General features: G+C 30.4%; 1 protein-coding gene across 3 annotated transcripts in view; it reads left to right on the forward strand.

The window, feature by feature from the left end:
• The window catches only part of LOC145303418 (guanylate cyclase 32E-like), a 305,413-nt gene that overhangs the window by 208,101 nt on the left and 80,832 nt on the right, over positions 1–16,480 (forward strand). For all 3 annotated transcript variants that reach the window (XM_080144747.1, XM_080144746.1, XM_080144745.1), the window contains exon 7: positions 10,864–10,963. In XM_080144747.1, the coding sequence (XP_080000873.1) occupies positions 10,864–10,963 (100 nt within the window). The remainder of the gene's footprint in view (positions 1–10,863; positions 10,964–16,480) is intronic.

A 16,480-nucleotide genomic window follows, 5' to 3' on the forward strand; every position in this document is an offset into this window, starting at 1 on the left:
ATATGAATTATATTATAGATATTAGAGACAAATTATTACGTGTGTTTGTGTAATTCTCTAAAATAAATTATTTATTTATCTTAAAGAATAAATAAGCTTTCGACTTATAAAAAAGTGTTTCTTAGGTTCTGACTTTTATTTTCTTCCATTTTTCGCGTCAAAGATAAAATCCCTCGCAGATAGTAGCCCGTGGAAATGGAAGTCACGGTTGGTTTAAATGTATTTTGTGCACATTGTGGCTGCATTTTTTATGGATTAATACAAAAATATTCGAAAACATTGTTCTGTACTTGAATTATATTATGCAAATTAGAAAATTATCTTAAAGAAAAAGCAAACTTTCGATGTATAAAAAAGTCTCCCTTAGCTTCTGATATCTTTTTTGTTGTAAATCATCCGTCTCCTCGGAGATATAAAATCTCGTGTGGATAACAGTTTGTATACTTAATTTATTTTGGAGGAAAACAGAGACACACATCCTTATTTGCCTTTCTAATTTCTAAGATCATTCAAAAGATAATTCAAAGTGCCAATACTTTTCTTATATATACATATATATATATACATATATATATATACACGTGTGTGTGTGTGTGTGTGTGTGTGTGTGTGTGTGTGTGTGTGTGTGTGTGTGTGTGTAGAGAGAGAGAGAGAGAGAGAGTAAGGGAGAGAGGACGAATAAAGCCGACAGATATCGAGATATTCAGTGAATTTGAATTATTTAAAAAAGTTACTTCTATAATATGAAATATGAAACTATGTTTTCCAAGTGCCAATAATTTTCTTGCATATATATATATATATATATATATATATATATATTATTGTTTTTATTATTATTATTATTATTATTATTATTATTATTATTATTATTAAATGAAAGATGAAGAAAAAAGTTATATATAACTTTATTATATCATCAGAACAATGATGAAAAGTAAAGAGGAAATTTAAGAAATTTTCTTAATTTTCCTCTTAACTTTTCCTTATTGTTCTGATGATATAATGAAAATATATATAACTTTTATTCACCATCTTTAATTTTAATATTATTGTTTTGCTCCCTTCAAAGTGTTGAGCTTTTCTAATTTTGATAAGTTTTGCTTTGTTAATATTTTATACATATATATATGTGTGTGTGTGTGTGTGTGTGTGTGTGTGTGTGTGTGTGTGTGTGTGTGTGTGTGTGTGTGTGTGTGTGTGTGTGTGTGTGTTAAGCGAGACAGACAGATACAGAAAAAATAAAGTAACTATTTGTGTTGTAGCGTTGCCTGAGAAAGCAGAACTTAATAAATTCCATGTCCAACATAAAACAACGTTGTCAACACAGACACCACATTGTTAAAAGCAGGTCACTAGAATAGTTTTTCCGTTTTTGTTAATGTTATGTATTAGTATTTTCCCAAATATCAACGTTAAGAAGTTAAAAAAGCAAATAGTTTATTGTTTTCTTTCAGTCAAGAATGAAATCGTAACAAATTGATTATTCTCTCTACTATATAAATAAGATATCATTAAAATTGAATTTTGCTTGAAAATCTATGTAAGAAATAGCACAAGCTGTGAACGGAAAATGGTTTGCTTTATTGAAATTAATAAGCAAATCTTAATTCTTGACTTTTAACAAGAACGTAATCGATTTACTGTTTCATTATATGATAAAGGATTTTATATAGAGAATTAATTTGCAAAAAATAGTCTTTCTATATGAAAGTTCAAAGCTATAATTTAGATGTTGCTGAATTACGGTGTATTGATGAGTAGTGATAGTATTCATAAATGTTTTCGAGTTCCTGGATTTTAGTGGTATGTTAATTAATAATTTCTTAGAAATGCCAATTTGTCGCTTAATTAAGCGAACTGTGAAGTTTAAGGTATCAGTTTCATTTTGTGTGCGTAATTTAAATTGTGTTTGTTCAAAATGCATATTTTCATTAAGACAAACGTTCGTATGGCTTCCCTCGCATGTCCAAAAATATCTTGTCCGAGTCAAGCCTCCTACGGAGAAATCATGACTAATAACTGTGTATGAGATTCCAGATAAATATGGGAAACCATATAAAGGTAAGACATGTCGTCCACTAAATGTAAGGTTAGAAGAACATCGAAAAGACGTAATACGTAGAGAAATTGAAAAGTCAATTAATTACTAAGCAAATATTCTATTTGATCTAAAGTGCCAATATAGCCGAATAGAGAATAGGCTCCTATATGGTTGACTATTTAAAAAAAACTCATTACATATAATGATAGAAGATGTATCGAGCCACAGTATTGGGTGTGTTTGATTTAGCAGAACGGTGGTTCATAAAAATTGTGGAGTCTATGTTCGCGCCTGGTCCACAAAGTATGGAAATAAAAAATTTAAAAATTAAAAATAAACGTTTACAAGTGTTTTTGATATAGATGTACATAATAATACTTTTATAAGTAGGTTTTAACTTAAATAGGGATGGAATAATAAAATTGTGGGGGTCTGCGTTCGCGCCTGGCCTCCATAGAATGGAAATAGGCACACATTTTAATAAAGACTTTTCATATCTATCTGCGTAAGTATACTTTGATAATTATGTTTCAGTTTGAAGAAATTTGGTATAATAAAATTACGGGGTGTTTGTTTGCGCCTGACCTCCATAGAATGGAAATATGTCACAAAGTTTAACAAGGTTTTTTAATATTGATCCACAGAATGTTGTGATAAGTGTTTCAAAGTGAACAGGTATGGTATAATAAATTATGGGGTTTATCAATTTTATTTTTACTTTCATCATATTTTGCTTTGATTTTGATACCACCAAATTCGAAGCTATCTCTTTACAACCCTTCCTTTTCATAACCTATCACACTTTCATAAATCAGAGTCCATTTTCTGTAGGCTGTTTTTGAACTCAGTCAACGACGGGTATTTTTGCTAGTATATATATATATATATATATATATATATATATATATATATATATACTAGCAACATATATTTTATATATAATATATTATATATATATATTTATATATAATATATATTATATATATAATATATATATTATACACACACACACACACACACACATATATATATATATATATATATATATATATATTTATATATAAGAATCAACTGGTGTGGAAACCAAAGACCATACGTTTTACAAAATATTGTTGGCATTAATATTCTATAAGTACTATCCCACCTAAGTAAGAATTGCTCGATATACAAGATAGGGCAAACAAATCAAATTTTAGTCATTCAATGAATTTAATAATTTATGACGTGAAATGTTTAAATTTATAAGATTTTACAATCCGAAGTGAATGTCTTATTTTTATTGTTATTCTTAATTTTATTTTTATTTTATTTTTATTTTTAATTTTAATTTTTAATTGTTAATTTTTTAACTTTTTAATTTTTTAACTTTAAATTTTTTTTTTACTTTTTAATTTTTCTTTTTTTCTTTTTCTTTTTCCATTTTTCATTTTTCTTATCAGTTCAGTGTTTTTTTATTTTGCATGGCCTGTCTACTGTAAACGGTTTTAATTTATTAACAATTTCAAGTTATTTTGGAGTGGAATTTGAAGCTCATGTTCTATAATTATAAAAAAATATTAAATATATTAAATTATATGTTTATTAATAAACAGATCCACTGGACATATCTTAAAAAATTATTTTACCGGACCCATTATATAAACAAAGAAAATTGCTCTAGGAAAATGACTACTTTGAACTATTACATTGTGATGTGGATTACTCAAAATATACTGCTATCAAAGAGATTCACTTCGGATTTTACCATGCAATTTGGTGTGGATTTTTATATCCTTTTCATTAACTTCACTTACTCTATGACATTTAAATACTTAAACAACTTTCATTTGTGATTTTCCATGTCTCACTGACTTTAGCAAACAAGGTGTAAACCATTATAACTATTTACTAATATTGTCTCCTCTGAACAGATGGCAGACATTGAAATCCTCTAGGAGAAGGGGGTTAAAATATTTCAAATATATTCTTTGTCTTACATAGAATAATAACAAATCTATGATACATTCATATCATTTTATTTGGTATATGTTACGTCTTACATGCGTTTCGTTCAATAGTATAATAAAAAAACTCATCGGAATCTCGTATAAATCCATAATTTTTGTTTAAATACTTTGATTTATTTATATAGGTCTCTGATGAGTTGTTTGGTGTACCATTTAAGGAAAAACGTGTAAGATCTATCAAACAAAATAATATAAATGTGTGATAAAATACTTGATATGAATGTGTTATAAATATACTAGTATTTGATTGCTTACAAATGATATATATTAGTATATATCAATATATATATACATATATATATTGATATATTAGGTTTAGAAGTAAATTCTTGCGGAATTTTTAAATTATATACTTTCAAATAAGATTTCATTCTAATACCTTTACTTTATATATCATCAAAAAAAATTTTTTTTCTCTATTTAATCTTTTTATTTACAATTGTTTTAAAATAATAATGTCTTCTTTTCAGAACGTTGAATACAAGATGGAAATAGCAAATTCTGCACACTTTTTATTTTAATTCAATCTAGGTCGAAAAGCTGCTGGAACAGCTTGCGATATCAACAAAGTGTTTGGCCCAAGAACCACTACTGAATGCATAGTAAAATGTTTTTTTAAGAAATTTCATGGCGGCAACAGGAGTCTGGAAGATGATTAGCGTAGTTGTCCGCCATCGAATGTTGACAACGATCAATTAAGGGGCTTAGTCGAAGCCAATCCACGCACAACTGTTCAAGAACTTGGTTCTGAATTAGACGTAACGTATACAACGACTTCAAACCACTTGATGAGATTGGGGAAAAAAAACTTGATAAATGAGTGCTTCACAAATTGAACAAGAACCAAAAACCAAAAAAGGTTGTTATAAAGTGTCATCCTCCCTTTTTTGCGCAAAACGAACAATCCGTTTTTCGACCGGTATATATCTTGCAAGGAAAAGTGGGTGTAAGAAATGCTTCAAAAACCTAAGCGATATCAAAACCGCCTTCAGCGATTTCATCGTCACGAAAACGCAGCATTTTTACGTTACTGGCATAAATACACTTGTTTTGAGTTGGCAAAAGTGTGTTGGTTCTGATGGTGCTTATTTCGATCAATAAAGTTTTGTTTGAGCCGAGATATGTTCATCCTAATTTAAAAGTTAAAACCCGTAGGAACTTTCTTGTCGGTGTGTATATATATATATATATATATATATGTGTGTGTGTGTGTGTGTGTGTGTGTGTGTGTGTGTGCGTGCGTGTGCGTGCGTGCGTTCGTGTGTGTGTGCGTGCGTGTGCGTGTTCCTTGAAAGAAGCGTTGATTGATTTTGAATAAAATAAAATACGTATAAGATACGTTTGAAGCCAAAACAACGCATTATTACGAAAATAAACAACGTTTATATCAAGGACCACACACACACACACCCAACGATAATATCGCGTAACCAACGCACATTTCAAAATACTACCGTAAAAACAGTAAACAGACGTCTACTTACTGATTCTCTCCTCCAACAACAAGAAGAAAGAAAGATATACTGAGGATGAAGCTTTGATTACGAAATATATTTATAAATTTCAAAGAAAAATAAATATCTGATGGAGGTTGACAGTAGACTGACTTGAATTCAAAATTCGATATTCTTATAATGAGGTCGAACGCTTCTCATTAGTTGAATGTCCAAACGTAGTTATAAATAAGATCATCCATAGTTTTAGGGCCATTCCCTTAATAGTCAAAAACATTTTACAGTAATAAAGCGTTGTTTTGGCTTCAAACGTATCTGATACGTGTTTTCTTTTTATATATATATATATATATATATATATATATATATATATATATATATATATATATATATAAGAGCAAATAGTTAATAAAACATGCTAAAAAACTTGGAAAAAGAGTTAAAAACATATTTAATCTGAAAAGGAAACACTTAATGAGTGGATAGTCCTTAATCCGTGGAGTTTCGAAGAAATACTTTCTTTCTCATCAGAGGGTAGGAATTAGCAAAATGTGGGATCGGATTTTGCATACAAAAGTATTTGATGAAACTGCAAGTAAGTCAAAGATCTTACTTGATAACAAAAAGTGAAGCAGAGGGAATATGGTGAAGAAAAAGGTGATTTCACTTGAATGGATAGTCTGCTGAAAGGTAAAGTATCACATAACGGTAAATGCCAAAAATGTAAATCCAAGAAAGTTAATTAAATTTCCATTCGCACAAGTAAAATCCAAGGAAATCGCGTAATTAGAAGATGGTCCAAAATAATCCAAAAGGCTGAAATCCGTGGAATAATTCACAAATATGTACAAGAAAAAGGGGAAAATTTCCAATAGTATTAATGAAAGAAAAATAAGATATGCGTTTAAAACGGCTGCCGAGACAACGTGTAATTAAGAAAAATCAGTGAAGAAGAAGAAAAAAGGATTAAATTGTGATAGAATTAAAGATAAAATGTTACATGATAAGGGCTGTCTCCTTTTCATGTAAGTATAAAAATAGAGAGATTTAGTTACAATTACAATTAAATAGCATAGACGAAATTCGAACCTTGTAATTTAAGTTTAGAAATAGATTACGTGTGAGAATTAGAAAATGGAATGTAAAACAAACGATTGTATAGCTTAGAGATAAAATAGTTTCAAGAAAAGAATGTGCACTGTCAATTTTGTTATGAAAATTTAATTGAAAGAATGCAGCTACAAGATAATTTAATAAACATGTTTTTAACATATTGGAAATATAGGTTACTGAGAATATAGGTTAAAATTCCTTTTGTAAACAAAGGAAAAGTTTTGGACACGCATGTCCAGAACACGTAAAAAAACACATGTTTTAACATGTGTATGACGTCATGGAAAATGGGAAGTTCTAGATATAGTTAGAAAACTTTAGAGTTAAAGGAGGAGAACTGGGGGGAAAGCGGAGAGAAACAGAGAGAGAGAGTCTGAGGGGGACAGACGACAGTCGAGTTGGCATTCGAACGTCTAGAAGCGAGACGGTCACTTTTGAAACTTAGAATGTGAAGCTTTGAATTCTTGATGATAAAAACCACGGCCGGTCGTGAGAAGAAATAAACCCATCATGTTTTTGTATAAACGTCGTCTTTGTGTTGTGATTCTACTAAAAGGTAAAGTGAAAATTGTTATTATATGTCTATATATCTGTGCTATAAAATGTCATGACATACACATCTCATATCTACACTAAGACTGTCTACACAAAGTCTGAAGACTGTATCCTCACTCAAAGAACTTCTTCCATCAAAACATCTAAGTAATGAACTTTTAATATATATGAATCGTCATAAAACGAACAATCTCTCTCTTACAACAACAATCTTACAACATCCCTTGTAATAAAACTCTCTCTAAGACTGCACTTTAATAAGACTCACTCTTAATAATGAAAACCTATATATAACATAAAATAGAAAAGAAAATGTCAAAATGACACATACAAAATGACGTTAAAAGGCGCGAAAATATAGGGCAAAAAATAGGGCAACTGAAATGTACAGGTTATTACTTAAGAAAATGTCAGCAAGAGTAATTAAAAGACACTAAATGCAAACAATAAATAAACAAATAAATCAATAAATAAATAAATGAAATATTAAAAATAAAAATAAAATATAAAATAAAAAAAATAAAAAAAATAAGGATAAAGCAAGTAAGTGTGTAAGTAAATGCATAAAATATACGTAAATATGAATGAGTAGGTAGATTGATATTAGATAAATTGGAATATTTAAAGACTAAAACGGAAATCGCAGATAAAAATCCCGGCCCAGTAAAGAAGAAATTAAGGATTAAAATAAAGGAGTATTAAGTTATAAAGTATTAAGAAAGTATGTAGAAAAAACGCTAATGTTAAAGAAAAATTATATATATCTGAAAGGTTAAAGTAATAGCTAAGTAATTTCAAAATTACTATAATTAAATTTGGACTTATGTTTACAGAAAGAGATCAGTTCGTTTTTAGAATTTATTATATTGTTATTTTGAGGGGAAGTAATTATAGTTATAGCTCCGGTTGTGCAGAGGCGACATGACTTAGAGTCTGGAGTACAAGACTTAAATTTTTTTATGATGGTCCATTTGATTGGGAAGGGGGTATTATTAGAGTGAAGTTTTTTTAATTAAAGTGGTTAGAGAAGTTCCTTGGTTATTATTAGAATTATGGTTGTTAAAAAAGAATTGTGGTTTGATATTCTTTTCTTAATTGATGGTAAAGTAGCGCCGATATATGTATGTACTTTATTAAAAGCTCGAGGTCTGATATTAATATTAATTTGCTGATTTGTATTAGTTAAATAGTTTGAATTTTGTTCATAGTGTTCAACAATGGGTGGGACAATGATAGTACAACGACTGTTTTGGAGGGGATAATGAGGGTTGTTAGTGTTAGAATAGCTGTTAGGAGAAGTATTATTATTCTCATTATTATTATTATTATTGCTAATTGTATGATTGTAGATTGAGGGGTTGTTCGAGTGGTGTATTGGATTAGTAACTATATCAGATGGAGGATGGGAAGAAGGATAACTTGAAGATGAAATATTAGTGTATGTTATGGGAGAATTACGTGGGAGCTCAGTAATTGTGCAAGAATATATAACATCTTTATGGATGCAATCATTATTGAGTGGGCATAGATGTTTGTTATTACAATTACAGTTGGTTTTGAGTTTAATTGGGAAATTGATTTTTGGGGATGATTTAATTTTTTTGTTATTAGATGTTAAGATTCTTTGTGCTAATTTAGGCATTGTTGAATAAGAAATCCTGATTGAGTTTTTATTGAAAATAGAACTACATATGTGTGGGTATTTGAAAGAGTTTTGTACGATGTTGAAGAATTCCTGAGGTATATTAGTTTTGACATTTAGGCTAAATGGAGGATTAAACCAAATATTTTTCTTTCTCCTGGTGCGACTGGGTGGGTTAGAGGTATTGCAATTAGTATTTTGGTTTTGATTATATATGTAGACTGGTTCACTGTTATTGATAGCGGTAGATCTTGTTATTTGAACTGGTTTCTTACAAGTCATATTGTGTGTGATTACAGATTTAAAGCGGCCTGCAGTAGGAGCATAATTGTTGTATTTAATCTTTTCCTTGTGTCCTGAGTTCCATAAGGCATTATTGAAGAAAGTAGCATTTTGATTAAAAGTTTTTTTTTATCAGCAGAAAGAACAGAAATTCTTCTAGAGATGGATGGTACTATAGATTTTATAATTGAGTTGGGGTGGTTAGAAGATTTATGGACGTAAGGCTGGGTTTATGATAGGGGCTATGAGTTTCGGTGTTAAGATTTACTGTAACATCTAGAAAATTTGTAGTTTTTTGTTTGATTCGATAATTATAGAAAGGACAAAGTTATTAAAAAAGTTACGTAATTTTTAAATTATTTTCTTGTACTCTCTTGGCCTTTTATTATATATATATATATATATATATATATATATATATATATATATATATATATATAAGAGTGTAGTATGCAAAAATTTTTGATTCTTAAGACATTTATATTTTTATATATTTTCATTTTCATAACGCGTTTCGAGCCTTATTTAACTCTCTTCAGATATTTTTTAATTAAAAGCTTTTTTAGTTAAAAGTGTTTGTTTGTGAAAAGTTTATGGGATTCCCTTTTTGGAATAATTTTAGTTCGGCTAGCACGATCGTACTTTCGAAAGATATGTGAATGTGAGACTAGTTTTCTCCAGTGGGATCGGCTAAGGAGTCATTCCGTCAGTGTTAAATCTATTTGGTGGATGGGAAGTCTTAAGTATATTTGGTGAATATTTTTATGATTTTCCCCTTTTTTATGTGTGTGCGTCAATATGTGCGTGCGTGCGTGTGTGTAAAGGTGAGTGTTGTGCGTTGCATGTGTATATGGATAAGACTCTGTCATTTTATCTTTCCACATATATTTTTGAAAAAGAGCGGATGACTGCTCGAAATCTCAAAATAAAGTATAATAAATTAAAAACAACATTATCGTTTTTATGCTTCTTACACCGCCTATAGCACTGAAAATATTTCTCTAGAAGCATACGTGGAAGCGAAGATAGATACAGTCGTTTCTTTGTGTATAAGAGTGTAATTTAGAAATAAATATCACGAGCAGCTGATTCGATCAAAGTATCATATAAAAAGTTAGAAATTCTAACCAACCATTTGAAAAAAGAAAAGTTTGCCTGTATGATGTAAAATAATTTTTTTTACATAGGAGTCACCACTTATCAAGGCCCGGGGGGCACTCAGGGATAAGGGTTATTGCGTTGACAGTAATCAATGAGATAATATTGTATTAATCATTAATATTGGAGATTTGATAGAGTGTCTTACTTAAGGAGGCGGTTTGTCAGAAATTTGTTTATGTTGGATTTGAAGACATCCAAGTTGTAGTCAGGTGGGAAACATTCATCGTTAAACATTTTATTGTCATAGAAAATTTTTTCTACTTTTAAATTGATCCATTTTTATACAAATCGGCCCAGACAAGACATTGATATGGGGATCTAAAAATACGACTTTAAAGATCGTTAGGTGGAATAGATTCTGACCTAGAAAACAGCAATGTTTCCCTCTTTGTCGGAAGCATCGGTCATGGCATGTGAGGACTAAAGGACAAAATAAGGAAGACGACAGTTACATGGCTGTCAAACGTAAACAAATATGCTATTTTTCTATCCTTAAAATTAACATTTCTTTCTATCATTTTAAACACTCTTGTATAATAAGAAAATATAGTCGAGTTTACTTTATTTTACTTTTTCTTAAATATATATTTTTTTAATTTTGATTAGAAATATCGTCCACTGCGCGATATCTTGTGGGTTACTGGTCGGAAACCAACAGGAGAGCCGGAATGCGGATATGATGGAGTCAAATGCATCCCGAAAACAGGTAAAACATTTTTGTTTATATGCATACATAAATACATATACACCTGATATTCTGCATCCCGAAAACAAGTAAAACATTTTTGTTTATTTAATGATTGCAGCGTCTTGTGAGACGAGGTCCACTCCCTCAGACACTTAAAGTCCATGAGCCCAAAAATGACATCCATCGCCACAGGACCATTTTTAATAGACAAATGCTTGAGGGAGTATCTATACACAGATGATGTTACAGAGTCTTAGCTTTGTACGACAGCTAAGTCTCTATCTCGGTTCAAAATGTTGAGATCCAGCAACAAGCAAGAGCAAGATAGCCAGCAACAAGTTAAACTGCAGACCAGCTTAATGCGGGTACTGGTCTCCCGCTTTATGGCTTTTTAAATCAGAGATTTGCTTCTCCTAGAGAGGTTACCTTCACCACGGCTTATGGAAGCCCTCTCCACCCCAACACACACACACACACACACGGTGCTAGTTGGCCGTTGACCCCGAAAAAGGGTTCATTCATTTGTTTATATACATACATAAATACATATACACCTGATATTCTGCATCCCGAAAACAGGTAAAAAAATTTTGTTTATATACATACATAAATATATATGCACCTGATATTCTGCATCCCGAAAACAGGTAAAACATTTTTGTTTATATACATACATAAATACATATGCATCTGATATTCTGCATCCCGAAAACAGGTAAAACATTTTGTTTATATCTATACATAAATGCATATGCACCTGACATTCAGTTTTCGATCTCGCGGAACACTTCTGACTAGAAGAAAGATAATGATTTATTTCAAATATTTTTATTCGACTTAACGCATTTTGTTAACTAAGAATTATGCTCGTCGGTTATTTGAGCCCCATAAGTTGTTCAAAATACTGTTTTTCTTTAAGTTTGTTAAGGAATTTATCTGAGGAGTAACCCACTAAAAATGCAACAATTTGTTGACTTGCTGGTTGCTAACGAAACAATATTGTAATAATTTTCCTTTTGAAATACAATAAACTACCAATTAAGGGGAATTGATTTAAGATTTTTTAACTATATTTATATATATATATATATATATATATATATATATATATATATATATATATGTATGTATTTATATGTATATATATGTATATATATATATATAACTACTTAATTTACTCACATAAAATTTATATACGAAAGTATAGATTTATGCGTAAACTTTAAGTATTTACTTCAAAAGTGCTCAATACGTAGGTAGAGCTAGTTAGTAATTTATAAAATATATTTTATAAATTACTATATATATATATATATATATATATATATATATATATATATATATATATAATCTATTCGCAAAAATCAAGATAACAAAATATGAAATGGTAACATCATATGATGCTCTCATTTTATATTTGTTTTCTTAATCTTTGCGAAAATATTATACCTATGTTCGATTATAGAAACTGATAATCATTGAGTAATAAGATGTGTGTATATATATATAGGGAGAGAGAGAAAGATATATATATATATATATATATATATATATAGATAGATAGATAGATAGATAGATAGATTGTTAAATTTAATCCTATCATAGTTTAATAGAGAGCCGAATTGAGTTTCGTGTGTATATATATAGAAGGATAGAAGGAGACAGCATTTTTAATTGCTGTCAGTTTGACAAATGTAAACTTTGTTTCATTTTTTATATAATTAATATATTTTTCATCTATTTCATGGAATACTACTGTTTGTATTTAATTCATAAGTTATAGCAAATTCGGAGTTTGTTTGAAAATGATCCTTTAGTTCCTCTATTCATTATTATTGTAAAAAATTTTTAAAAAATTATGTAACCATCCAATGTGTATGTGTTACGTGTATATGTCTATATATATGTTGTAATTGAAATTTATAAATAAACTAGCATTTCAGCCCGGCGTTGCCCGGGTGTTTAGAGGTGTATGTTGAGCAAAAAAAAAAAGCGGTCAATTTTTGTACCTTTGACCCCTATTATGACCCCTTAACATTTATTGTTTTGGGCTCGAATCAAGTAATTAAGTTTGATCCATGTCCAAGGAACCTACATCTAGAATATAAAGTGTTTAGACCTAAAATTGTCGGAAGAATTTTTTAGAGTTCTCAAAGGTCAGATCGTTGAATTCTGACTCCTTAATAGCCAAATTTCTGACCGAGAACCGATCACATAGATTTTCCCAAATCTCAGTACCCTGTATATCAAATTTCGAGTCAGTAGGCTTAAAATTGACAGTGTTATTGCGTAGGGAAATGTAAACACACACACACACACACACGTTCACTTTTATATATACACTATAATGGTTTCCCGGCCTTGCCCGGGTGTTTAGAGGTGTATGCTGAGCAAAAAAAAACGATCAATTTTTTTTAACTTTGACCCTATTATGAACCCTTAATATTTATTGTTTTAGGCTTACATCAAGTTATTAAGTTAGACCCATGACCAAGGAACCTATATCTAAAATTTCAAGTGTTTAGACGCCAAATTGTCGGAGGAATTTGGTAGAGTTCTCCAAGATAAAATCGTTGAACTTTGACCCATTAACAGCTAAATTTCTGGCCGATAACCGATCACATAGATTTTTCCCAGAACTCAGCACACTGTATATCAAATTTCGAGTCTGTAGACTTAAAATTGACAGAGTTATTGCGTAGGGAAATGTACACAAACACACAGAGACACACAGAGACACACAGAGACACAGATACGTTCACTTTATTAGATATACTTGCATGGGTGCCCGGCGTTGCCCGGGTGTTTGGATGTGTATGTCGAGCAAAAAACAAAGAACAAAAGAAAAAAACGATCAATTTTTTAAACTTTGACCCCTATTATGACCCCTTAATATTTATTATTATGGGCTCAAATCACGTTATTAAGTTAGATCCATGTCCAAGGAACCTATATCTAAAATTTTATGCGTTTAGACTCAAAATTGTCGGAGGAGTTTGGTAGAGCTCTCAAAGGTCAAATCGTTGAACTTTGACCCCTTAACAGGTAAATTTCTGGCCGAAAACCGATCACATAGATTTTCCCAAATTTCAGTACCCTGTATATCAAATTTTCAGTCTGTAGACTAAAAATTGACAGAGTTATTGTGTAGGGAAATGTACACACACACACACACACAGACACGTTCACTTTTATAGATATATAGATAGATAAATTAAAAATAACTGTAAATTTCATACCATTTTGTAAATCGCACTTTAAAACTATTCTACATTTATTTTAGCCACGTTCTTAACACATTAAAAAGTATTTTTTACACATAAGGCGCTTCCCTATTTCAAGCAATTTAAATGTTATTTGAACTGAAGCATATAATAAGAGTATCATTATTTTAAACGAAACAGTAATCAAAAACTGACTGAAGTAGTGCTTGCAAAAAAACAAAAAACAAATGTACGAAAACGACTACGGAACTTTCCTACACAAATTCGAGCGAGACAAGAATGACCATTCGAAAAATGTGCTGTGCTATTTAACAATATCTGTCTGAATGAAAACATACTGCCTAATTACACAATGTGTGTGTGTGTGTGTGTGTGTGTGTGTGTGTGTGTGTGTGTGTGTGTGTGTGTGTGTGTGTGTGTGTGTGTGTGGAGAGAGAGAGGGATGAAAAAAGAAAAAATACGAAAATATTTCATAGCTCAAATTATCCTTTTTAAATACCTATAATTAAAAAAAAGCATATGCATATAAGCTTACATATTAAATGTTGTAACTCTTGCATAATTTGACCCGAATTCTCGTGAATTCTTGTCAAGCATTGATCGGGCGAGACCGGCAATCATCGGTGTCAGCCGAGCGTTGTTCAAATGTTGAAACGCTAACTCGACTTTTTATTCTATTTATTTAATTTTTTTTTTGTTACCTTATTAGCAATTTTTAAGGTGATATTAAGGGTTGACTTTTTATTTTCTGATTAGTTACTTATTTATTATTTACTTATAATTTTGGGAGTTTAATTAGCCAATGAAAAAGCGCTATCTAAATGAAAGTAGACGACATCCGAATTGGAAGGAAGCGACTAAACCAAAAAAAGATGAAAAGCTGACAAACAAATATATTTTCAAACTCACCAAACAGAAAAATGACAGGCAAGAAAATAAATCTATACATGTTAGAAAAAGAACTTAAATCATCGATGCAGATAATCTCATATTGTCAGGAGAAGAAATTTCTGTCCTCCCCAAAATGGGGTACGACAATTGTAAACACAAATGTTTGCTTAAAAAAAGATCGTGTGTAAAGGATAGCTTCTCCTGGAGATGTACAAATGGATAGTGCCACCAAAAGAACTTGACTGAACAACAAGTCTTAAAAATAAAAAAAATAAAAATACGGTTACAAAAAAGAAAAGAAAACAAAAAAAAACGAAAAAAAATTTGTACTTACACCTAACAATTATACGGTTAAAACATCTTTTCTTGAGGAAAACAAACAAACTTTCTGTTAATAAATATTTTGAAAAAAAAATACTAAAATGAAATAAACATATTTTAATTTTTCAAACTAAATTTTTTTGTTATTTTTTATTATTTACATTTGTATTTTTTCGGGTTTTTTTTTTTTTTTTTTTTTTTTTTTTTCATTAGTCTGCCTCTGTAACGGCACTCGGCTGACACCGATAATTGCCGGTCTCGCCCAATCCATGCTTGACGGGAATTCACGAGAATTCGGGTCAAATTATGCAAGAGTACCTAAATGTTTAAAAAATATGCTCCTTCTTGTGAAGTCAGAAAGCATCGTTACTAATTTACCGTATGTCTAAGGTATTGGGGAGTCTAGAATTTTTCAACATTAGACTCTTTGCTTCGCATCTGATTATATAGTTAAATATTGACAAACGCGCAACTAAATGCCATTTAATTATCACTAGCAGGACGCATGTACCGGCCTTGCCCGTTGGAAGTATGCATCCCTCCAACCTTTAAAAAAAACAATTACGTACGGTAGTAAGTTGGAGCCACTGCCTGTCCATTATAATTGCAGACACTAGCGCCCGTGGCCAAAATGCATGTACCATGGCAATGTACGGATGCATTTCATATATATTTACTTAAATGTGACAACCGAAATACCCTGGCCAAATTACCGCTAAAAAAATCGCCGCGTCGACCAAACTTAAAGACAGGATCGGAAACGCGAAAATGAAATGAAACGAAAATTAGTTTCTTCTTCTTCTTCTTCTTCTTCTTCTTCTTATTCTTATTCTTCTTATTATTATTATTATTTGGTTTGCAAACTCTTATCCTCATCTTCTAGTAATTTTTTTCACAACGTTTCGGTGAACTACTCCTCTGGCCTTCGTCAGGTGGTCGAAACGTTGTGAAACAACAACTAAAACAATAGTCCGAAAATAAATAAATAAATAAATAAATGTATAAATTGCTCGACTCAAAAGGATTCCAATAATAAAAAAAATCCTATAATAAAAAATAATATAACATTTGATTGAAGGCCAAATTAGGACGAAAAAAA

This window comes from Euprymna scolopes, chromosome 19 (genome assembly GCF_053919585.1).
Source record: "Euprymna scolopes isolate OS-2025 chromosome 19, ASM5391958v1, whole genome shotgun sequence".
Taxonomy (NCBI): domain Eukaryota; kingdom Metazoa; phylum Mollusca; class Cephalopoda; order Sepiida; family Sepiolidae; genus Euprymna; species Euprymna scolopes.